Genomic DNA, 24,554 nt, shown 5'->3' with positions numbered 1-24,554 from the left:
TAGTCCAACTATATCTGGAGGACCATAAGTTGCCCTCCCTTGATTTAAATGTACACAAATTTGTATTTATTTGGGGAAAAAATCCATTTTTTCCCTTAATCCTTCTAAGGCCATTCTTAGGTTCTTATAAGGAAATCTTAATTCATTTATACGTATATAGACAGACACAATTTATAGATAGACTGTCCTATAACAGAAGTTTTCCAGGTGGCTTATAGAGATTAAGAGCTAAGAATGAATGATTCATAGTCCAAGGAAGAAAGGTAGATAAATTAGAAACGAGGACTCAGATTGATGAGAAGAAATGAATGGCCGTTTTCTTAATCATAATATATTATTATTATTATTATTAATATCCCGCGTTTTCCCCAATACTGGGACTCAAGGCGGCCTTACAACGTTAAAACTGCTACAATTAAAACATATAAATAGAAATATAAATACAACTGTATAAAAGTTAAAAATATAATTAAATCATCAATATTAAAATTGTAAAGATATTAAAACATTAAAAGACAACCAGAACAATAAAATTGGTATCCATACGTCACATCTCCCCAGGTCCAGACTAGTTATCCCCAAAGGTCTGCTGGAACAAAAAAGTTTTTGCATGCCTATGAAAACATATCAAGGAGGCTGCCACTCTCGCCTCCTTGGGAAGGGAGTTCCAGAGCCTTGGGTTAGCCACTGAGAAGGCCCTCTCCTGCGTTCCCACCAGGCGTGCCTGTGATGATGGCGGGATGGCGAGAAGGGCTTCCCCTGAAGATCTCAGGGCACGAGTAGGCTCATAGGGGAGAATACGGTCTTTCAGATAACCTGGACCTGAGCCGTATAGGGCTTTATAGGACATAACCAGCATTTTGAATTGTGCCCGGAAACAGACTGGGAGCCAGTGAAGCTGTTTTAACAGGGGAGCTGTATGCTCCCTGTAACCAGCCCCAGTCAGCAGTCTGGCCGCAGTTCTGTGAGCCAGCTGAAGTTTCCGAACACTCTTCTGAGGCAGCCCCACGTAGAGTGCGTTGCAGTAATCCAAACGGGATGTAACTAAGGCATGTGTTATATAAGCTGTTTTGAGCTTCCCACAGAGGAGCAGGATGCACGTTGTGAGGTGTAGTAAAATTTTTGAACTTCTCCTTTGCTGCTGCTGCTGCTGGAGTCACATCTTGCTACAGATGTATCAAGAACCAGTTTAGTTACCTTGATCCCTTCCTACCATGTTTTATTCAATGAAATATTCATTGAAATATTTCATTGAATGAAATATTCATTGCCACAACTTCTGGTGATGGCTGCTTGCTTTAGATGGCTTTAAAACAGAAATAATTCCCCCAACTTGGTGCCCCCCGGATGTTTTGAACTACAACTCCCAGCATTCCTGACCATCGTGGCTTGAGTTCCAGGCTAAACATACTCAGTGTTTCAACTGTCCCTCATAGGACTTGGTCTCCAGACCCCTCACCGTTCCGGTTGTCGTTTACCTCAGGACATGTTGTCGTTTATATGCCTTCTCTTCCGAACAAGTCTCAGTATTAGCTATTTAGGGCACAATCCTGTGCACCTTTAGAGAGGGAAAAAGTCCTACAATTCCCAGCATTCCCCAGCCAGCCATGCTGGCTGGCAGAGGCGGCTCTATATTTAGGGTGAATGGCTTGTAGCAGAAAAAATCCCCCCCACAACCAGGTCCATTTGCTCAGCAATGCGCAGCGTGCTGCTGCCGATGGCTACGCCTGATGTTCTCCTGCCCTCCTCCGACCATCTCAGTAGAATATGGAGTATTCGCCCTCCCCCCCCCCCCCGCCCCACATGCTCCAGTGAGCACCAACTGCCACTGCTGGCTGGGGAATGCTGGGAGTTGTAGGACTTGTATCTCTCTAATGGTGCATAGGGGTGCGCCCTTAGTCTCTATTATATGTAAGTTTCTGGTAGCAGATTGTCAAACAGTGTAGATGGCCTGAGCCTTTATTGTGCGGCCCAGTCTCTGATGGTTTGCGGTTGTCTAGTCTTTAAAATATGGAAGCCATTACTGATTCTCCCTTCTTCCTTCCGTATTGATTGGGTCGAACTGAGAACTTGAGGGGATTCAACAGCTTTTGGATCTCTCTCTCTCTCCCTCTCTCCAAAAGCTGTTTCGAATATATGCGCACACACACTTACATGCATTGTGATGGGCCAGCTACCAACTTCATAAGCCTTTTCTCTTTTTGTGGTATTCTGGGGGGAAATCTTTTATGCAGAGGAGATGACAGAAGACCTGATGTAACGGCTGCAGTAACGCTTCAAAATGATGCTGCTGGATTATGGCAGCCTCTATTCTTGCACAAATATAGGTTGTTGTTGTTGTTGTTCAGTCGTTCAGTCGTGTCCGACTCTTCGTGACCCCATGGACCATAGCACGCCAGGCCTTCCTGTCCTGTGCTCTCTCCCGGAGCATGCTCAAGTTCATATTCATTGCATCCGTGATGCTATCTAGCCATCTCATCCTCTGCCGTCCCCTTCTCCTTTTGCCTTCAGTCTTTCCCAGCATCAGGGTCTTTTCCAGGGAGTTTTCTCTTCGCATTTGGTGGCCAAAATATTGGAGCTTCAGCTTCATTATCTGTCCTTCCAATGAGCAGTCAGGGTTGATTTCCTTTAGGATGGACTGATTTGACCTCCTTGCAGTCCAGGGGACTCGTAAGAGTCTTCTCCAGCACCACAGTTCGAAAGCATCAAGCCCCCAAGCCCCCAAATAGTTTTAACCAACAATTAACTGTTCAATGTGTTCCCATCCGTAAGGTCTTCTCAGACACCACCAGCACAAAAAAATGCATGCCTATGGGAAATGTTTCAAACATATATGTGGGTACATACGCCACTTTCTTATACTATGTCAGACTATCTGTCCATCTAACCCAGTATTGTCTCCTCTGTGGCCGTGTCTCTCCAGAATCTCAGGCAGAGAAGGGACTTTCCCATCACCCACTGCCTTGGTCTTTCCAACTGGAGAAGCCAGTAGTTGAACCTGGGACCTTATCCACTGAGCTATGGGCTGTCCACTAAATGGGAAACTGCCTTTATATCTGGTATCATGCTATTTGCTCAGCTAACCCTGAATTTCTTTGCCCTGATGGGCAGCAGCTCACCAAGTTATCAGGGCAGAGGTTCTTCTCATCACCTGGTCTTTTTTTTTTTTTTTTTTAGATCAAGATTATGGGGATTGAACCTGGCACCTTTTGCATGCAAAGTGGGTGCTCTACCACTGAACTATTAATCCTCAAAATCAGACCATTTATTTATTTATTTCAAATTATGAGTCGTCCTATAGCCAAACCTCTCAGGGTAACATGCATCATTTTATTCTATGTTTTATTATCTTGTATTTGTGATGTGTAATTTTTGTGAATCGCCCAGAGAGCTTTGGCTGTTGGGTGGTATAGAGATAGAGATGATGACGACGACGACGATGATACCAACCCTTGCTCCCTCTAGCTGACAGGTAGGTAACCTGGTGCTATTTAGATGTTTTGGACGTCAACTCCCATAATTTCTGGCCTTTGACCATATGGGCTGCTGCTAATGGGAGCTGTAGTTCAAAACTTCTGGAGAGCACCAGGTTGCCTGACCCTGTCCTAACCCAATGCTGGCTGCTCAAACTGGTAGCAGCTGTGTAGGACTCCAGGCAAGGGGAGTGGTGTCTTTCTCAACTCTGCTACCCAATGACAGTGGTAATGCCTGTGCTTGCAGTGGGACCTCTGCTCCCTGCCTAAGTGCAGATTGAGATGCTTCACATCTGGAAAAGTCATCACAGTACTGGCGCTGCAACCCAGAACTTGGTTCAAGGGGCTCCTTTTGACCTTACATAGGTATGTTCCATGCTCCTACTCAGGAACACGTGATCAGGCATACATGTTACCGGAGTAGATCCTGCTTCATCTTCCTTCGGTGCGTCTTTCCACCATACAGAGAGTAACTGCTTTCTTTCTGGAGAGCAAAACAGAAGGAAACTCTTGGGGTGTCATCACATGACTTCACTGAACAAAAGCTCATGGATCAAGTCACACAGGGTGGTAAAATTTCCAGAAAATGTTGAAGCCATCAGACAGAAAGAAACACGTTTTCTGTGAATGGGCTGGCCCCACTGTTCTTCCTTTCTGTGAATAAAGACGTTTACTTTCACTTCCTTCCGTCTCTGTAAGTGGAGGCCCCCATGCAAGCCTGATCCTATGCACCTTGACTCAAGTAAGTGTGGACAGGATTCCTAGCATGAAGCACAATCTTTAGCATATTTACTCAAAGTGGAGGGGCCGCGGTGGCTTAGTGGTTAAGACGCTGAACTGCAGACCGGAGGGTCGGCAGGACAGCAGTTCGAGACCCGAGTGCCGCGTGACGGAGTGAGCTCCCGTCTTCAGTCCCAGCTTCTGCCAACCTAGCAGTTTGAAAGCAAGAAATTGCAAGTAAATAAATAGGTACCGCCTTGGCGGGAAAGGTAACAGCGTTCCGTGCACCTCGGTGTTCAGTCATGCCGGCCACATGACCACGGAAGTGTCTTCGGACAGTGCTGGCTCTTCGGCTTAGAAACGGGGATGAGCACTGCACCCTAGAGTCAGACACGACTGGTTGGGGACACCTTTACCTTTAAGTCTCACTGACATAGCAGCAGAGGAGACTGCTTTATACCAAGCTGGACTGACCACTGGTCGATCTACTTCAGTATTATGGGTTGTGGTGGACAGTGCAATGAAGATGTCAACCCTGTGTGTGGCTGCTGTGAAAAAAAGCAAATTCCATGTTAGGCATGATTAGGAAGTGAACTGAGAATAAAACAGCCAATATCATACTGCCCTTATACAAACCTATGGTGTGGCCATGCTTGGAATACTGTGTACAGTTCTGGTCACCACACCTAAAAAAAGAAGATATTGTAGAGCTGGAAACCATGCAGGAAAGGGCAACTAAAATGATCAAGGGGCTGGAGCAACTCCCCTTTGAGGAAAGGTTACAACAGCTCGGATGTTTTATGTTGGAGAAAAGGCGAGTGAGGAGAGACATGATGGAGGTGTGCCAAATTATGCCTGGTGTGGAGAAAGTGGATAGGGAGACATTCTTCTCCCTCTCTCACAATACTAGAACCCAATGGGGTCCTCTCATGAAGCTGATTGGTGGGAGATTCAGGACAGATAAAAGGAAGGACTTCTTCACACAGCGCCTAGTTAAAGTCTGGAATTTGCTACCACAAGACGTAATGATGGCCACCAATTTGGATGGCTTTAAAAGCGGGTTAGACAAATTCCTGGAGGAGAAGGCTCTCAATGGTTACTAGTCCTGATGGCTCTCTGCTACCTCCAGTATCAGAGGCAGGATGCCTGTGTACACCAGTTGCTGGGGAAAATGGGTAGGAGGGCACTGTTGCACTCATGTCCTGCTTGTGGGTTTCCCGCGGGGAGCTGGTTGGCCACTGTGTGAACAGAATGCTGGACTAGATGGACTTGTGGTTTGATCCAGCACGACTCTTCTTAGGTTCTTAGTATTGTTTACACTGAATGGCGGTGGTTCTCCAGGGTTTCAGACATGAGAGGCTGGGGATTGAGTCTGGGATCTTCTGCTCTGTCACTGAGCTATGGGCTCTCCCCTGAAGTATAACAGCTTCCCAACTGCTTAGATCTGATGGAATCTGTATTCTACTAATGGAATACAGGAAACTGCCTTATTATACCAGGACAGGTTCATCTAGCCCAATACTGTATATTATGAGTGGCAGTAAGTTCTCCAGGGTTTCAGACAGGGGTTTTCTCCAGCTCTACCTGAAGATGCTGGTGATTATACCTGGGAGCTTCTGAATGCAAAGCAGGTGCTCTATCACTGAGCTACGGCCCTTCCTTTTCCCTGGGGCCCCTTTCTTGGTAAGTGAGCATAGGATTGCAACCTCTGGCTCCAAACAGATGTGATCTATGATTGTGGAGTTCGCACCATGGTTAAAGCCCCAATGAGGGGCTCTTGATTTTGAGTGGTACTGAAACAGGCGGTGTTTTAACCTCCCTCTTGTACCCTTTCTCTAATCTAAAGCCTCCGCACCCTGACTTCCCACTGGGGCTGGGGGAAGCAGTATCCAGGGATCTATATTGTCAGGAGAGCCAGTCATTTCTGACCATGCCAACACTGTTTAGCTCTGTTTTATCCATAGTTGATTCTTGACCATAAAGAGGCAGTGTGGTGTACTGGGGAGAGTGTTGTACTAGGAGTGGGGAGAGCCAGTTTCTAGTCCCCACTCAGCCAGGAAGCTCACTGGGTGACTTTGGGTCACTCACTGACTCTCAGCCTAACCTACCTCACAAGGTTGTTGTGATGATAAAATGGAGAGAAGGAGGATCATGTACGTAGCCTTCAGCTCCTTGGAGGAAAGGCAGGATATAAATGTAGCTAACAAATAAATACTCCAGCAAAGGAGATAGTTACTCCAGGAAATAAAGCCAGACTGCTCACTTGCAGGAATGATATTAAAGGCAAAACTGAAGTACTCTGGCCACAGGATACCCTGGAGAAGATGCTGATGCTAGGGAAAGTGGAAGGCAAAAAGGAAGAGGGGCCGACCAAGGGCAAGATGGATGGATGATATTCTGGAGGTGACGGACTTGACCTTGGGGGAGCTGGGGGTGGCGACAGCCGACAGGAAGCTCTGGCGTGGGCTGGTCCATGAAGTCACGAAGAGCTGGAAGTGACTGAACGAATAAACAACAAACAAATAAAGTAAGAATGCATGTCAAAAGTGCACCCATCTGATCTAGATACAATATATAGAGGAAGGGTATAATACATTACAATAAGCTAAAAGTAGCAAATCTCTAAAAAATAGCATTTTTGTTTTGGTTTGAATTTGGGTGATCTTTATAGCACTGTGTTTTAATTTCTTGTTTTATCTTAAACTGTTTTATCTTCTGTTATGTTATTGTTGTCCACCTGTTCTTTTATTCTAATATTTTGTAACTTTTTTTAGTACTATATTATATAATGTAACCCACCTTGGGAAGGTGGGCTAAAAATCTATTACATAAAAATAAATAAAATTCTCTGCTGTTTTTGTAAACCACCCCCTAACAAGGCTGACACTAAAGCAATAAATGCATGTTTAGGCGGTGGTGGGGAATAAATTACTTTCCAAATTTGCTTTTTATAAATGGTTAAGCTGCCAGCCTTAAAAACAGACATGGGAAGCTAAAGGTGTGCCTGTGCATCCTGGAGAGAACTGGAAAAAGAAGGTGATTTATTTATTGTTTATTATTATGATTTATTGCATTGTTACATGGGGGTGGAGATGGGAAATATTAAACCCGCAGCTTGGTTTAAACCTGGACCGATTCCCTTCCCAAGTGGCTCTTCTTTTGCCAAATTCTCCCTCCCTATGCGAGCAGGTGAAACAAAACAGGAGATTAGATAGGGAATCGAATTTGGGGTGGGCGGGGAAAAAAAAAAGGGTTATTGTTGGTTTGGGAGCCGCTTGAGCCTTCCTATTTTTGGTGGGGGGAGATAATCGGAATCATGCTTCTTTCTGTCCCTCCTCCCCTCTCCTTTTAATATGATGGATGAAAAGAAAGAAAGAAAGAAAGAAAGAAAGAGAGAGAGAGAGAGAGAGAGAGAGAGAGAGAGAAAGAAAGAAAGAAAGAAAGAAAGAAAGAAAGAAAGAAAGAAAGAGAGGATGGTGGGTGGGGGGGTCTCATAAGCACGTGGGTACACTGCATGCTGGAAAGGATGGGGGGGAGCGCAGATCGGCTGGTCCAGGGCGGGGCTCTGATTGGCCGCTGGCTGTGGGCGGGGCTAGGCTGCATCCTGCTCCGCCTTCCCTTTCCCCCCTTCGTTTTTTTCCGCCTTGGCTCGTCTCTCCAATGCAGCAGCAGCGGCAGCTTTCGGCTGACACGCGGGCGCAAAGAGAGACAGGACCAGAGACAGACCTGGGGGGTGGAAGAGGGGGGACCCCTGGCCTGGAGAGGAGGGCGGATCGCCTCTGAAGGAAGCCTCTTCTGGTGCCATCCGCAGTGATCCAAAGCGCCCCCGCCTCCCCCGAAGATGAGTACGGGCATGCGGTACAAAAGCAAACTGCTCAACCCAGGTAAGGCTTGGCTGTGTTTCCCTGCGCGCATCTTTGCGGGGCGGGGAGGCTTACACTGGGCATTGTTCATGGCTTCTAATTTTTTTCCTTTCCTTTCCTTTTCTCCTCCTCCCTCCTCGATCCGCTCCTGGGCATCGCTTTCTGCTCCCGAATGTGTTGGTTTCCCTACAGAAGAAAAACAGGTAAGGCTGCCCCCTTTTCTTTCTTGCGTTTCTCCTCTTTCTCTCCTTTTACTCCTCCTTTCTCTAAGCTGAAGATGCTAAATGAAAGGGGAGGGGGAGGGAGGGAGAGAGAGAGAGAGAGAGAAAGAAAGGGAGCTCCAGTTTTCTTCTGATCTGCTTAAAGGAACCATTTGGCTTGGCTCCCTCTTCCCTAATCTTGAGGGACCGTTCTGCTGCTTGGAGCAGAGGGAGACCTCCGGATTGCACCCATGTTCATATTTTTGTTACAAATCTGTGCCCGGCAGTTGAAACTTGGGAAAGGAGCAGATGTGGTGGTGGGAAAAGGATCCTTTCTGTAGGACTGGTAGAACAAAACGACATCCCCCCATGTACGCTGGAGTCCGTTCTCTGCGCAGTTCTGTGGCGCTGTCGGCAGTCATGTTTTGAAGCGAGGTTCCACGCCCTATGGACCGGTGATGGTGGGAAACGGGCGACCCCACGCTGTCGTCCTCATGATGCTCTTAGGGCCAGACGAGGCGAGATCGCCTGGCCAGTCTGAGTACCTCTCCGGAGCAGCCGCTTCAGTCTGAAAAACATGTCTGAATGCTCCTTTCTCTTCCTGACTGTGGTCCACACCTCATCAGCATCCAAACGCGGAGACCTGTGTCTCTGGGGAGATGCCTGTCTGTGTGAGCTTGGAAGGGGCGATGTAACTAGGTGGCAGCAAGAACGCCTTGTTGATCTGTGCCTTTGCCTGTTGTGTTTTGCGTCAAGCGTCCATTTGAAAGAAAATGGGTGTCTGTATGTGTCTCTCTCCTGTATTTATTTATTTATTGTATTTCTATAGCACCTTTCTGAAGCCAACCAAAGCCATTTACAAAGATGCCACAAAATAAGCAAATACAAACACAGTAAAACGTTACAAGTGACTGTAATATATAAGGTCCGCATGTCCATATGTGCATCTATCTTGTTTATCTGCCCGTCTATTTTTTTTGTGTGTGTGTGTGTGTGTGTGTGTGAGAGAGAGAGAGAGAGAGAGAGAGAGAGAGGCAGAGAGATGTTTAAAATGTGGGTTTGTTATTTGGTGTTATAGGATGGGCTGGAGTATTCACGAGTTTTAATGAGAAGGATTTTTCTTTTGCGATAACCATCAGCTCTGGTGTAGGGAGTGAACTGGGCTGTTCTTGGCCTCTCCGAGTCATGAATCATTCCCACTTGAAGATGCAGGGATCACAGAATCTGCGTTGCTTGGCTTGTTGTATGAGTGTCCATTGGAGAGGGAATGCAGCAGCTAAAGGATTTGAAATAAATAAAAGTGATTTTGTTATTTGTTATTATAAAGATGGACTCGCCCGGCCTTTCCCCAACCTGGTTCCGCACCTGATGTGTTGGGATTGTAGTTCCCATAATCCCTAGCCAGCAACATCAAGTGGGCAGCATGTTGGGGAAAGCTGGACTTGTGTGTGTGTGTGCGTGCGTGAATGACAAGAGGTTTTTTTCCTATTACAGTAGGTGCTGCTAGGGAGTCACTAGCTAGGGAGTGACAGGTCTGAGCATCAGTCTAGCTAGGGAGTGAAGTTATGCTTTGGCTCCCTGGGTTTTAAATTGTTAAAATTGGAGATAACTGCAGAATTAAAGCAGTGGGGTTGCTGATTCACACAGACTATTGCATTTTCTTCTCAAAAGCTTTCTGTCCCATCCCTTTCATCAGGGGTAGGCAACGTTGGGCCTGCACACATCCATGCACGCCCCGGACACCTTTCTTGGCACCCATCAAGGTGCCCTAGCCCTCCCACTTAAAAAAAGAAAAGAAAATTAACACTTTTTTTTTTACCGGTAGCTGGGATTGCTGTGAAATAGGTTTCTGTCCGTGCTGAAAACGGTGAGTTCAAGGGTGTTGTTTAGTGTGTTGGGGCTCAGACCCCTCCTCTGCCCTGTACTCAGTCCTTGGGTGGGTGAATTGTCCTTTACCATGCCTCCCACGGCAGCCATTTTGTGGTGGTGCCCACAACAGTTTCTCAAATCACCGAATGTGCCCACAGCCCCCAAAGGTTGCCTATTCTCTGCCTTACAGCAAGGGTGAGAGAATGTGTGGTTCTCCAGATGTGATTGGACTGCATCTCCGGTCATTGGCTATACTGGTTGGGGCTGATGGGAGTTGTAGTCCATCTTCACTTTCCTCATCCTTGCTCTACAGCCTGGCATGCACAGTATTTTCTCTCTGTCTCTTTCTCATTCTTTTATCCCATGTTCAGAATATCAAATTCATCATTCATGTTGAAGGGCTTCCCTTCCCATTACTGGCCTGTATTTTTGCACCCGTTGAGAAAAATAACCAACCATCCGCTTTCAGCGAGAGCAGAGTTCCAGTGCACTTCAGGGGAGGGGCTTTAGGTGAGTGGGAGAGCACTGTGTTGCAGGCAGAAGCTTCCCGGTTCAATCGCCGGCACCTCCAGGCACGGCTGGGGACTCCCCCCATTCGAAACCCTGAAGAGCCGGCCTGAGCAGATCAGGGCTAGGCTACGTGTGGCACTCCCAATGGTTCTGGCCTACAACTCCCATCAGCATAGCCAGTGGTGAGGGACGATGGGAGTTGTAGGCCAAAACATCTGGAGGACCACAAGTTGCCCGTCTCTGGTGTAGATGATTCTGAGCTTATCCCGATGCGGGATAAGGTGGTTTCCTCTGTTAAAGTTCAGTCTCTAGCATCTCCAGGTGAAAAAGGATTGGGTTTCAGATGATGGGAAAAGATTGGGTGTCAGGTGAAGGGCTGTAGCTCAGTGGTAGAGCCCCTGCTTTGCATGCAGAAGGTCCCAGGTTCGATCCCCGGCTTCTCCAGGGAGGGCAGGAAAAACTCCTGTCTGAAAACCTGCAGAGCTGCTGCCGGTCAGTGTCGGCAATACTGGGCTAGATGGACCAATGGACTGACTCAGTATACAGCAGCTTCTGATGTTCATGCCCCTTCTCTGCCTGAGACCTGGATTGCTGCTGCCAGTCTCAGTGGATAATACTGGGCTAGATGGATAGATAGTCTGATCTGGAATAAGGCTGCTTCTTAGGTTCCTAAGGACCACTGGATCAGAGAGTTTACTCTTTAGACAGGTCTGAGCATCTCATTAGTGGGGGAACCATGCCTCATTCCTAAAACATGTGTTTGGCATGCTGCAAATCCCAGGTCTGATCCCTGGCATTTCCAGTTAAAAATGATCAAGTAGTAGATGATGGCGCGCCTCTGTTTGGAGCGCTGCTTCCAGTCAGAGGGGGCAATACTGGAATAGATGGGCAAATAGTCTGACCTGCTATATAAGGTAGCTTCCTAAATTCCCTTGGAAGTGTCCTCCCTATGGAGAAAACCTGAAGTATGAGGTGGGGGGTAGTTTTAGGAAAAGAAACAGACCTCAATAAGGGAGGGCGGTTGCCTTCATGCCATGCTTGAAGGGCTGCAGCTCAGTGGTAGAGCCCCTACTTTGCGTGTAGAAGGCCCCAGGTTTGATCCCTGGCATCTCCAGGAAGGTCTTGAGAGAGAGAAAAAGCCCTGTCTAAAACCCTGGAGAGCTGTTGCCAATCAGTGTAGAGCAGGAGTTGTACCTCAGGCCCGTGGGCCGAATCTGGCCCTCCAAACTTTCCCCGATCACTGATTGTTTGGTGGTTTCCTGTTTTTGCACATTTCCCCCTCTTCTAAAAGACTGAAATGCCTCTCCTAAGGCTGACTCACTGGCAGTGAGAGCTATAAGCTAAACTATTGCTGGTATCTTTTGGCCTCACCCGCTTTTGCCTTTGACCAGCACTGGAATGTGGCCCCCGAAACTGAATGAGGCCCTTGGGCTGTGTAGACAGTAGTGAGCTTGATAGACCAGTGCTCTGACTTTGTATAAGGCAGCTTCCTGTCTTTCCAGAAACTTCACCTATGGGCATCAGGAATCTATCCTAGGTGGACCTTTCGGTCCGATCCAGCTGGGCTCTTCCTGTGTTCTCAGAGCAGTCATTCGTGAACGGTGTGCCAAGAGAAATAAATGAAAGGTTACTGTGCTGCAGCAGGGCTCTTTTATGTTCTCTTGGTGCCTGTGCTGCAGCAGGGCTATTTTATGTTCTCATGGTGCCTGTGCTGCACCAGGGCTCTTTTATGTTCTCATGGTGCCTGTGCTGCACCAGGGCTCTTCTATGTTCTCTTGGTGCCTGTGCTGCAGCAGGGCTCTTTTATGTTCTCTTGGTGCCTGTGCTGCAGCAGGGCTCTTTTATGTTCTCTTGGTGCCTGTGCTGCAGCAGAGCTCTTTTATGTTCTCTTGGTGCCTGTGCTGCAGCAGGGCTCTTTTATGTTCTCATGGTGCCTGTGCTGCAGCAGGGCTCTTCTATGTTCTCATGGTGCCTGTGCTGCACCAGGGCTCTTCTATGTTCTCATGGTGCCTGTGCTGCACCAGGGCTCTTTTATGTTCTCTTGGTGCCTGTGCTGCAGCAGGGCTCTTTTATGTTCTCTTGGTGCCTGTGCTGCAGCAGGGCTCTTCTATGTTCTCATGGTGCCTGTGCTGCACCAGGGCTCTTCTATGTTCTCTTAGTGCCTGTGCTGCAGCAGGGCTCTTTTATGTTCTCATGGTGCCTGTGCTGCAGCAGGGCTCTTTTATGTTCTCTTGGTGCCTGTGCTGCAGCAGGGCTCTTCTATGTTCTCATGGTGCCTGTGCTGCAGCAGGGCTCTTCTATGTTCTCATGGTGCCTGTGCTGCACCAGGGCTCTTTTATGTTCTCTTGGTGCCTGTGCTGCAGCAGGGCTCTTTTATGTTCTCATGGTGCCTGTGCTGCACCAGGGCTCTTCTATGTTCTCTTGGTGTCTATCTAATCCTGCAGTGTTTCCCACAGGGGACAACTAGATTCCTATGAAGATAATAACTCTTTCTTGCTGTTGTTTCCCAGGAATGGGGTACATTTATTAGGATACTTTAAAACATGAGGGGGGGGGAGAAGTCTCTTGGGGTGGGTGCAATTTGGATCAGAGAAAGGGTTCAGTGCCCCCTCCCCCTACTACTTCTCTACTCTGGATTCCCCCCTCCCCAATTTTTTTTTTTTTTTAAACGGAGCAAATACATATATTGGCAAGTAACATTTCTTTTAGCCCTCTGCCTGCAAGATCTCTGCTATGTTGTATAGGAACATAAGGGCCCTGCTAGATCAGACCAAGGGTCCATCTATTCCAGCATCCTGTTCATCCAGTGGCCAACCAGTGCCTTGTGGAAAAACCACAAGTAGGACATGAGTGAAGCAGCATTCTCCCGCCCATGTTCTGGTATATAGATTCATACTTCCTCTGATACTGGAGGTAATATATAGCCATCAGGACTATATAGCCATTGATAGCCTTCTCCTCCATGAATTTGTGTAATCCCCTTTTAAAACCATCCAAGTTGGTGGCCATCACTACATCTTGTGGTAATAAATTCCACCCTTTAACTATGTGCTGTGTCCTTTTATCTGAATTTGTCTTGAATCTCCCTGAATCAACTTCATGGGTTGACCCTGGGTTCTAGTATTATGAAAGAAGGAGAAAAATGTCTCCTTATCCACTTTCTCCACACCAGGCATAATTTTGTACATCTCTATCGTGTCTCTCCTGACTTGTTTTTTTCCTAAGCTATATGCACCCAGCTGACCCTTAAGATCTGTAGAGGAGGTCTTGTTGGCCATTCCATGACTAATGGAATGTCACCTCATAACATCTTGAAAGTGGTTAGTGGCACCATTTGGAATATCCTACATCTGGTTTGAGAGGCAGAAAATCTGATGTGTTTTAAAATGCCTCCTGAAAACATAGTTGTTCACACAAGATTTCCCTGGCTTGTAATTGATCGTCATGTTGCTTTTTCATTTTACTGTCTCTTTTTATTGTTTCTTTTTACCTTACCTTTGTTGTTGTAAGTTGACATTTTTAGTGTTATATTTACCATATATGTATTTTTTCTGTGCCTTTAAATATTTTTTTAGACCTTTTATTCTATTAAGTGGTATACAAGTATAATAATGATTATTAATCATATATGTTAAATAAACATTTTATTAACATTATCATTTAATGCAAAGGAGCAAAAATAATTCCCAAAGTGGGAAAATCTTAATATGATCAATTAATCGCCATGCTAATCAAACTCATAGTATCATCAATTATAGCTGTTAAACAACTTCCAAGACCTCTTTCCCTATATTCCAATAATTATTCTTTTGTCTCCAGTATTGAAAACGTTTGAAAAAGAATAATTATTCTTTTGTCTAAAGAATCCCTTCTTTGTAATTTGACCCTCCCATTTTAGGAATATGAGATCTTTTGCATTAATACTCTCTGCCAAATATTTCCCCATTATGATTATTATTGATGGTGCTGAAGTTGAGTTGAATTTTTTTTAAAATAGAGGTTAATACATGGAATGCCAGTACTGCACGCAGAATATTGAGCTGGGGGAAACTGCTGTTGTGAGCTCAGCATGGTCATTCTTACATTTAATCTGTGTTGGCTGCATAGGCTGCTGTCTTGTGTGTCTTCAGGGAGGGGAAAAAAGGTTATTGCCAAATTCTGCTTACACCGGTGTAACATGAGAACTGGGCCCTGCGTAAGCCGGGCGCACACAACGGGGCCTGCTAGCACCTTGCCGAGAAACATGAAGCCCCTGCACCGCAGCCTCGGGCAGCCTCGCTGGAGATGAAGGAGTCTCTGCATCTGTAACCAAGCATCTGTTGCTAGGCAACTCCTGGCATCTGCACTCCTTCCACGGGCTCTTCAAGGGAGCGATGCTAGCTGTGCATAATAATAACAATCAGCTTGTGGCTGTCTGTCTGCGTTCGTTTTGCCCTCTGCGGGTGCCTGACTACAACTCCTATCATCCCCAACCAGCTTGGCCCGAGTTGTAATCCGACACATCTGGAAGAGGCCTTGGTTGTTGGGAACCATCCAGAGAGCTTTGGTGATCGGGTGGTATAGAAATGTGTTAAATAAATAGAAATCTGGAGCCTGGGATTGTATGGAAGAGCCGTACAAATGTGTGGGCCACGCTCAAGTTGTGTGTGTGTGTGTGTGTGTGTGTGTGTGGGGAGGTAGGGGGGATGGGGGGGCAACCCTGCATGGAATCTGCAAGCCTTGCTCCCAGGATCCCCCTGGTTTTAGCCAATCCTTGGCTCTTCCTGTAGCCTTCTAAAACCAAGAGGCAAAGGGGCTGTCGCAAAAAGGCAGAGGGTTGGGACCCTCCTGCTGTTGGAACATGGGAAGCTGACTTATAATTGTGTTGGTCCACCTGTTAATACCTACACTGCTGCTGGCTGTCTAGGGTTTCAGACTGGTGTCTCCCCCAGTTCAGTTGGGATTGAACCCAGGACTTTCTGCATGTAAATCAGTGGCTGCACCACTGAGCCATGCCACTCCATACCTCCCCGCCCCCCAACGTGAGCACTGAGACTACGACGCTGAAGTGTTTGGGGATAGCTGGCTCAGCAACGATGGGACGTGTAGTCCAGCACATCTGGAGGGTGCCAGATTGGGAAGGGCTGCAAAAGAGGTTTGTAATAGAGGTGTGAAGAAACGTGCACAGAGAGATCTTGGGGAGATTCAGTGACACTGAAGGACTGTAAATTCAGGGCAGACCAGGGGTGGGGTGGGGAAAGGACTTCTATACATGAAGCATGATTAATTTATGGGCGGCATTGCTAAAAGGTGTGGTGGTGGCCGCTGACTTCGATAGTTCTAAAAGGGGGCTTACAAAAAATTCATGGAGGATACCAGTCATGGCAAGAGAGAATGGCAGCGAAATGTTGCAATGTGTCCTTGTCCCTGAGCAAGAGTTTCAGCTAGCCAGCCAGGTCCTCCTTCAGCGTAGAGGCTCAAAAAGGCCATTCCACTGTTCTCTCCCTGCCCACCACAATTCATTCTGGTTTTCAGTTTTTCTTTCTGAACTGATACTCAATTTTCCAAGGCTCTTGGCAGCCACTGAGCATGCTCAGTCACCATTGGGTTGCTTTATTTATTTATTTATTTGATGCATCTCTATCTCATCTTTCCTCCAAGGAACCCAAAGCAGTGTATGTGATCCTCCTCTCCTGCATTTCATCCTCACAACAACCCTGTGAGGTAGGTTAGGCTGAGAGTCCATGACTGGCCCCCAGTTGCCTGGTGAGCTTCATGGCTGAGTGGGGAGTAGGACCTGGGTCTCCCAAGGCCCAGGCCCACCCTCTAACCACCACACTGCCCACCCTCTCTTTTTGTACTTCTGTATACCTCAGGTTTCCTCTGAGCATGCTAATCTCTCCCTCATGTTTCTCAGTGGCCTTGTTTGGGCTCTAGTCCTGTTGGCACAGGGTCACCGAGTTTGTTGTTAGAGGGAGCATGATGGCAAAACAGCACTCTCTCAGTTAGAGCCGGTAGGCCTCTGAATACCAATTGTTCGGTGGGGGGTTGTGGCAACAGCATAGGAGGGTTTGTGCTTTCATGCTTCTAAAAGCCCAGCAGCGGGGCATCTGGCCTGCCACTGTGGGAAAACAGGCTGTTGGACTCGATAGGCCTTCAGGCCAATCCAGCAGGGCTCTTCTTGGGTGTTTGTGACATCCCGGCAGACACATTACTCATGCACTGGCAGAGTGAGAGCAAACGATGAACGCCATCTACGTTTGCCAAAATGAGTGTAAATACACATATAGGAAAAGTGTGCCATTGAGCTGTTGACTGTACAGCCCACTCCTAGACATGCTTACTCAGAGGTTGTCTCGTTAAAAAGGTGTCCCCAACCAGTCGTGTCCGACTCTAGGGTGCGGTGCTCATCCCCGTTTCTAAGCCGAAGAGCCAGCACTGTCCGAAGACGCTTCCGTGGCCATGTGGCCGGCATGACTGAACACCGAGGTGCACGGAACGCTGTTACCTTTCCCGCCGAGGCGGTACCTATTTATCTACTTGCAATTTCTTGCTTTCGAACTGCTAGGTTGGCAGGAGCTGGGACTGAAGACAGGAGCTCACTCCGCGGCACCCGGGTCTCGAACTGCTGACCTGCCAACCTTCCAGCCTGCACTTCAGCGTCTTAACCACTAAGCCACCGCGGCCTTGTCTCGTTACTGCCAAGTTAATGTGGATAGGGGTACGCTCCTTGAGCATCTTTCTGGGTGTCCCTTTTTGCTTGCTTATATGGCACCATCAATGGACAAGGAGCTTTATAGGGCAGCTGACAGACTCCTATCGCTAGCGATCACAAGGCACTGTGCAGCAATGGCATCTTTTCTTCCTTAATGCGTGTTTTGGAAGAAGCGCTGGGAAAACACGGGAGGGCTGTGCAGTAGTGCAGCTAGGAGATTTTAGTGGTTGGACTTCCTGGTCTTATTCCCCCCACCCGCTTTAGACGGACGTGTATATTACTTCCCTCGCAAAGCACACAACCGACATTTCTCTGCTCGTCGCCCCTTCACCGCCACGTTGTGCCAACGTGTGAGAGCAAAACCAAAGCGAAACGACTGTAGGCCAACTCTGACGGGAAGAAAAGAAATACTCTGAGCGTGTGCAGTTTTGGATGTCAAGTCCACTGAAATCATAGCACTGCCATGGCGGGAGGAATAAAATGGAGTTTGCTCCTGATGCTAAATGCATTTACCTGGGAATGCACACCATTTCCTTGTAGAAAAGGATCACACATATTTAAAGCCAAGGTAACATTGAGTCAAGGTAAATGGTCTGTAACCATTTACATGCCCAACCGGCTGCTCCGTACCCTGACTATAGAATGTTTTTTAAAATAAGAAATGATGCTGAGGTGAGCAGTGTCATCTCCAGTGGGTCTTGACTAGGGATGTTGGTTGCTGGGAAAGCCAAGTCTTTTGGGGCTTGCCAGAGTTCTGTGGTGCCCCCACCTTGGCTTGCATTTGTGAGCCAAGGAGTTTTCCTGAAATCTGGGAAGCATTTCCGTATTTTTTTTATTTGCGAAAATAGACATTTGTGCAAGTTGCAGTCGCATTTTGCATCATTTGCACAAATTGCAGCCAAAATTCGCACAAATAATCCAAATTGTGGCTTCAATTTGCGCCAGTGTCTATTTCTGCAAATAAAAAAAATACAGAAAATCTACTCGCTGGCCCAACTTGCTGTGAGCTGAAGTCCGGGGGGCTGAGCTGATGAAAGCTCATTGAGCTGCACCCCCCAACCAGATTCCTCTGACATCCATAGTCTCAGCATGCCCATCCTGACCCAGGTGCTGAGGTCAGGTCTGTTTCCTGCTTCGCCCATCACCTGCCTCTTTCTGGGTGGTTGTTTGGGCCCAACCCTGTGCTGCTGGGCCATGGACTTTGGCCCTGAGGTCCAACCGAAGGCGCGCCTCTGGGGCTACAAACTGAAGATGCTGCCGTTTGGAGTCCCCCTGTCAAATTCCACGAAGGAGGAGTCATTGCGACTATGCAGCAAAAGCCTCCCCCGGATGCGATGAGAGTCTGCCAAGGCTTGAGGCCTTTCTACGGGCGGAACACAGCATCATCCTTTAATTAATTTTTATGAACCGCCCAGAGAGCTTCGGCTATTGGGCGGTATAGAAATGAAATAAATAAATAAATAAAATAAATAAATTGGACTTTTCTTGGGGCACGACTCATGGCTTGCACAGAGAAAGCCTCGGCACTGTGTGAATGGGCAGCTCACCTGTGGCTTTGCAGGGCTTCGCCGTGGAATGTTTGTACCTGACAATAGAAAAGCCAAAGAAGAATGATATTATGACACCATGGTTTCCATTCATTTCCTACACTGGGGCGCTTCAGAAAGTTCCCACAAAGTACGGTTGCCTATATGTTTTCTGATTACTATGCACAAAACACACAAAATGGCAGACACCTGCACACACTCCTTCTGTACGTTGTAGAACTTGCATTTTTTACTTTCATTAGAAATTGAGCCCCTACTTAGATTTATAGTTAGTGAATTCCTTTGTTTCTGTAGTGATTGTGATTTATTATTATTATGCACCTTCTTTCTTCTTCTCCTTCTCTTCTCTTCTCTTCTCTTCTCTTCTCTTCTCTTCTCTATTGCCTTTATTTTGTTAACCTTATTTCAAAATAAAATAAACATTCATGATTAAATAGAAAAGCCAACGTTTTTGAAAACAGGGTTGAATTAACCTTTATTTAAAACTATCAGGATAAATCACCTGCTTTTACAACCTCTGCCTTGCACAAGAGTTTGTTGTCTTACTGTTTAGCCTTTGTGAGCATGTGGCAGATCCAGTTTCCCTAATTAGTTTTGGACGCCTTCTGACTACTGCGTGTCCCCATTTTTCTCTGCTTCATGAATAGGCAAGAGGTTGTATCTATATTTGGAGTGGTTCCCCCCCCCACTTTTAAGATCTACCCACTCTCTGTAACAGTGAATCACAGAATCAAAAGATTGCCTTTTGTACAGCCCATCTGTGAAACAGTCTGTGAAATGGCTTATCCTGAGAATTCCATTATGGGCTAAAGAATGAGAGAATCAGTTCTTGAATTTTCTGGATTGTAGTAATGTTAATGTAAATATGAGCGTATTTTGGTTTTAAAAAAAAAATTGTTCTTGTAGTGGCCTATGGTTGAAGGGTTTTAAATGCTCTGCCTTCTGCTAAATTAAAGAGGCACTCTTTTGAACAACTAGACTATTAAGAGCCAGGGTGGTGTAGCAGTTAGAGTGCTGGACTAGGACCGGAGAACTGAGTTTCAAATCCCCACTCGGTCATGACCAACTGATCTACCTTGCAAGGTTGTTGTGAGGATAACATGTGGAAGGGGGAGAATCTTGTACACTGCTTTGGGTGCCCATCTGTGGTGGAGCAATGGTAGGTGGGGATGAGAGAAAGGACCTTCTCTGTGGCTGCATCTAAATGGTGGAACTTTTTGCCCTGGGAGCTGCAGGTGGCATGCTCTCTTTTGATACTGTGCTATACAGCAAAGGTATTCTTGTTTAGGCAGGCATTGGTTTCATTGGATGGATATGTATTTGCCCGATGCCCCTGTTTTCATGATATTGTTTTTCTTCTTTTTGGAAAAATGTGGAGGCAAGAAGAATTGGTGTCTTCCCAGCTGGAGCCAGCCAATAAGGGAGTGCTCTGTTCTTCCTGGTTCTAGTCTCGAACCAGGCTCTTCCTGTTAGAGGGAAAAGGGGGACCAGTGACATTTAGCTCAGCCTTCCCCAACCTAGCATCATCCAGATGTGTTGAACTGCAGATGTGTTGAACTGTATGTGGGTAGTGCTGTTTTGGCAACATAAATGACGGCACTCACCGCTGCACATTGGAAACAGAGGGAATGGCAATTTCCATCAGGGGAAAAATACATATATATTAGTGGTTTGATGCGCTAACTCTTGCTGGTCAGAGAGAGAGGAAGAATAGATAAGGAAATGTGATTGTCTGCTCAGATAACTGTGTGCAAAGAGCTGCAACGAGACCAGCAAGCATTCTTTTCATCCGCACTTTTGCAGCCAGTGAATGTCAAGCCCCCCAGTCAATTTCACCTCTCCTGTGACTGCAAAAGCAAAGGAGAGCACTTGTCAGTTTCATTGCTGTGCTTTGTAGCCTTGTGCAGGGGGCCAGGAAATGTGCAAGTAGTGTCAAAATGGTAAATTATGGTGCAAGTGATGAGCTTGGTAGTGCCCTTTTTGTTTTTGAATGCATGCACTAATGCTCTGCTGTAATGCACCTTTGCCTGTGCTATTGTTCTTTGGGAATTTGAAAAGAGAAATCACACTTAGAATCGTAGCATTGTAGGGTTGGAAGGGGCCTACAAGACCATCGAGTCCAACTCCCTGCTCAACGCAGGAATCCAAGTCAAAGCGTACCTGGCAGGTGGCTGTCCAGCCTCGTCTTGAATGCCTCCAGTGTGGGAGAACCCCCTCCCCCCCGGTCATGGGTTCCATTGTTGTATTGCTCTAACAGTCAGGAAGTTTTTCCTGATGTTCAGTCAGAATCTGGCTTCCTGTAACTTGCAGAAGTTGTTTGGAAAAAACATGGCTATCTATGTGCTGTTGTAGCTATCCAAAAACCCAGGGTGGAAATGCAAAACATTAGCAGAAATAAAAGTCCAAATCCCCAGGTCTAAATCCCCATCTGGGTGTCTAGAACTGGTTGCGCGGCACCCTGGATCCTCACCTGTATTCTGGACTCTGGGTAAATTTTCTAAGAATTCTGCATTCCCAGGAAATGGTTGAATATTTGTATGACTTCCTCAATGGTCTCCAGCATTTGCTAATATTTTTGTAGGCAGATGTAGAGGAACGGGGCTGTGAAGGAAAAATGGGGGACATTATACATGCAATGAGGATAAAGACAACTATTTCACAACGGCTGCACTGGCTTCCTGTTCATGTCTGGACACAATTCAAAGTGCTGGATATCACCTTTAAAGCCCTAAATCACCCCTCCCCTTTTTGAGTCAGTGGACACGCTTGGAATTTTGAGAGTGTCGTGGGCACTCTCACAGAATGGTTGCCACAGTGGGTGTGGCCAGCAACAAAACACCCATTTCCTGGAAGGCAAACTGATGAGGTTAAGAGGTAAGTAACTTGGCCAAGAAACTGAGTACACGGTAGAGGTGGGAGCTGAGCCCCGAGTGCCAAATCACATATTTGCCCCCTGTTCCTCTAGTCTCCTATCACACTCCCTACCCACCTGCCCCAGCATTTCCACCTTTTTTCTGGGGGTTGGGCACACTTCAAAATGAAGCTCTGGGCTGCAGCCCCCACTGTGTTTATGTTCCAAGAATGGTTCTGGTGGTCCACATGGGGACCAGACATTTTCACAGAAATAAAACTGCTGTTGGAGGCCAGCGTTTGCTTTGCAAGGTGTCAGCCTCTCAGTTAAAAAAAGGGAAAAAACAATCTAACAATAAAATACAAATCAGGAATGGCAGGAGCTTGAAGGGCGCCAAGTGAGGTGTTTGTGGGCACCACATCGAAGACCCCAGCCTTAGATCCACTAACTGGAGCCTGGTGCAAAAGACCTACACTTAGAACTGAAGAATTCTGAGTGCAGGAATTTGTTTTGTATACCAGAACTAAATGGAGCTTCACTGTCAGAAGGCCCATTACTTGGTGGTAGAGCACAAGCACAGGCCCCAAGTTTGATCCCCGGCATCTCCAGGTAGGGCTGGAAAAACTCCTGCCTGAATCCCTGGAGAGCGGCTGCCGGTCAGTGTCGACACTACTGGGCTAGATGGACCAAGGGTTTGACTCGGTATAAGGCAACTTCCTCAGTTCCTAAATGTTGCTGCCCTGCTAATAAACCATGCCCTGCCTCCCAATCTAGCCAAAGATGAGACCAGTTTTCTGTTCCCTTTGCACTAACGATTCCTTGAAGCGAAAAGAGCTCTCGACATCGATCATAGAATCATAGGGTTGGAAGGGGCCTACAAGACCATCGAGTCCAACCCCCTGCTCAGTGCAGGATGCCTGATTCCCAGGCGGTCTCCCATCCAAGTAGTAACCAGGGCTGACCCTGCTTATCTTCCGAGATCAGACGAGATCAGGCGCATCCAGCCTTCTAAGTGCAACAGCGCTCTTTGCCTCCCCAAAAGGGAGCAATGTGTTTATATCACATTGGTTTGGGGAATTTTGAGGTCAACAGCTGGACGCTTGTCCAAACACAGCATCTCAATGTTACAGGGGTTTTTTGGTCCCGTTGCATCTGCTTCTTGTCCAGAGGGACGCTGCCGTTTGAAACGCTGCAGCTTTTTCTTGTTTCCCTCCAGAAAACAGCCTGTTTGGTTTCCTTGGGCCTGTCTACAATGTAGCCGGTCTGTCTGTCTCTCCATTGCTTTCCGAAACAGTCGGCAGTTGGGCTCTTAGTCAGATTGCGCCGGGCGAAGGAGGTCAGCAAGGTTCAAACCTCGGCTGGCTTTCCTTCTCTTGCGCATCTGTCCAAACAGCTTCTGTGGCAGGAGCAGCCCTTGCTGTAGGCCAGATGGCCTCCTCCAGGCCGTGGGGAAGACCCTCCCCACCCTCCAGCCGTGAAAAATGCACCGTGGCAGTATCTGACTGCTGCTTGCTTTGTGGCACTGGGAAAAAGGAGGTCGGAGCAAGTGCGGCAAGCAAGACATCCTGATTTTAAGAAAGACAGAAATGGAAGCACCATGGCGCTTCTATTTAGTTCTTATGTGGGAGCTCCTCAGACTTCTGATCAAATTCCAAGCAGGTACAGTCGCCTATATTTTTTCTAACTGACACACACACACTAACATACACTCAAACACACATTTTTTATATCCTGTATCACTTGTGTGTTCGTTCTTTCATTCACAGTGAGCTCCCGCTTTGCCTGTTTTGCTGTAGATGTTCCACAAGCATGTTGGTGAAGAACTAAGGGCGCGATCCTATGCATTTTTAGAAGGAAAAAAGTCCTACAGCTCCCCCATTCCCCAGTCAGCCATGCTGGAATGAACCTCATCCATATCTGAGGGTTGTCTCCCAGCCTGCAACCTTGACACAAGCATGTGCCACCTTGTATCGTGGCCGGAAGAAGAGAGGGTTTTGCTTCTGGGAGGGGGATAGCACAAAAGAGTGACCTGAGTGGGGGATTATGAGAGAGTGTAAATGACCTTGACATCTTTTGATCCAAGGTGGCATAAAGAAGTTTAAAACAGACAAATTGGCCCAAATGGAGGAGATACCGATTAACCGGAAGGCTGAGTGTGTGAGCCTGGACATGTCGTTTACAGCAGTTGAGAATTTTGGAGAGGGTAAAGGCGCAGACTGATGCATGTTGCGACAGAAAGAAGTTCTACAACTCCCAGCATTCCTGGCTGGGGAATGCTGGGTGATGTAGGACTTTTTTTCTGTCTAAACATACGTAGGATTGCGCCTTAAGAATGATAATGAGTGAATTTCTTTGTTTCTTTAGTGATCTTGTTATATTATGTACTTCTTTTTGTTGTCATTATTTTTTAACGTTATTTCTAAATAAAATAAGATTTCATGAAAGAGGTGATCAGTGAATACACATCACAGTGGATGGGACTCTGCTTCCGAGAGCCCTTCTGAATGGCTCCGTGGAGGTGCTGCTGGTTTCCCCTCTTTCCTTATTCATGCTACAAATGGATGAAACAGCCTGGTGGGAGGGGAAGAGGGCTTCGGGGCACGCGGGGCAAGGTTGACATGGAAGCCAGGCCCTTGCGGAATAGAGGATACAAGTGCTTTTTCCCCCTTTGCTTTTTTCTCCTTGCACTCAGTGGGTTTTTCTGGTGATTTCAGAGATTCCGAGCTATTTATTTATTTATTTTATTAACAATATTTATATACTGCTCTACATCAAAAGGTTTCAGAGCAGTGAACAGCAAAGACAAAAGGATAGAACACCGTGCTAA

The 24,554-nt window shown here is 46.9% G+C and overlaps 1 protein-coding gene across 2 annotated transcripts in view; it reads left to right on the top strand.

Annotated features, from left to right (window-relative positions):
- The first annotated feature begins 7,771 nt into the window (after nucleotides 1-7,771).
- SEPTIN5 (septin 5) overlaps nucleotides 7,772-24,554 on the top strand; it is a 91,884-nt gene continuing 75,101 nt past the window's right edge. Inside the window, exon 1 of one of the 2 annotated variants that reach the window (XM_084820424.1) lies at nucleotides 7,772-8,082. In XM_084820424.1, coding sequence (XP_084676550.1) covers nucleotides 8,035-8,082 — 48 coding nt within the window. In that variant the 5' untranslated portion in view covers nucleotides 7,772-8,034. The remainder of the gene's footprint in view (nucleotides 8,083-24,554) is intronic. The other variant, XM_084820421.1, reaches the window with a different exon arrangement.

Source organism: Heloderma suspectum, chromosome 13, assembly GCF_057233095.1.
Source record: "Heloderma suspectum isolate Gila_16-S chromosome 13, 16-S_ref, whole genome shotgun sequence".
NCBI lineage: Eukaryota > Metazoa > Chordata > Lepidosauria > Squamata > Helodermatidae > Heloderma > Heloderma suspectum.
This window is presented reverse-complemented; position numbering and strand designations above follow the sequence as displayed.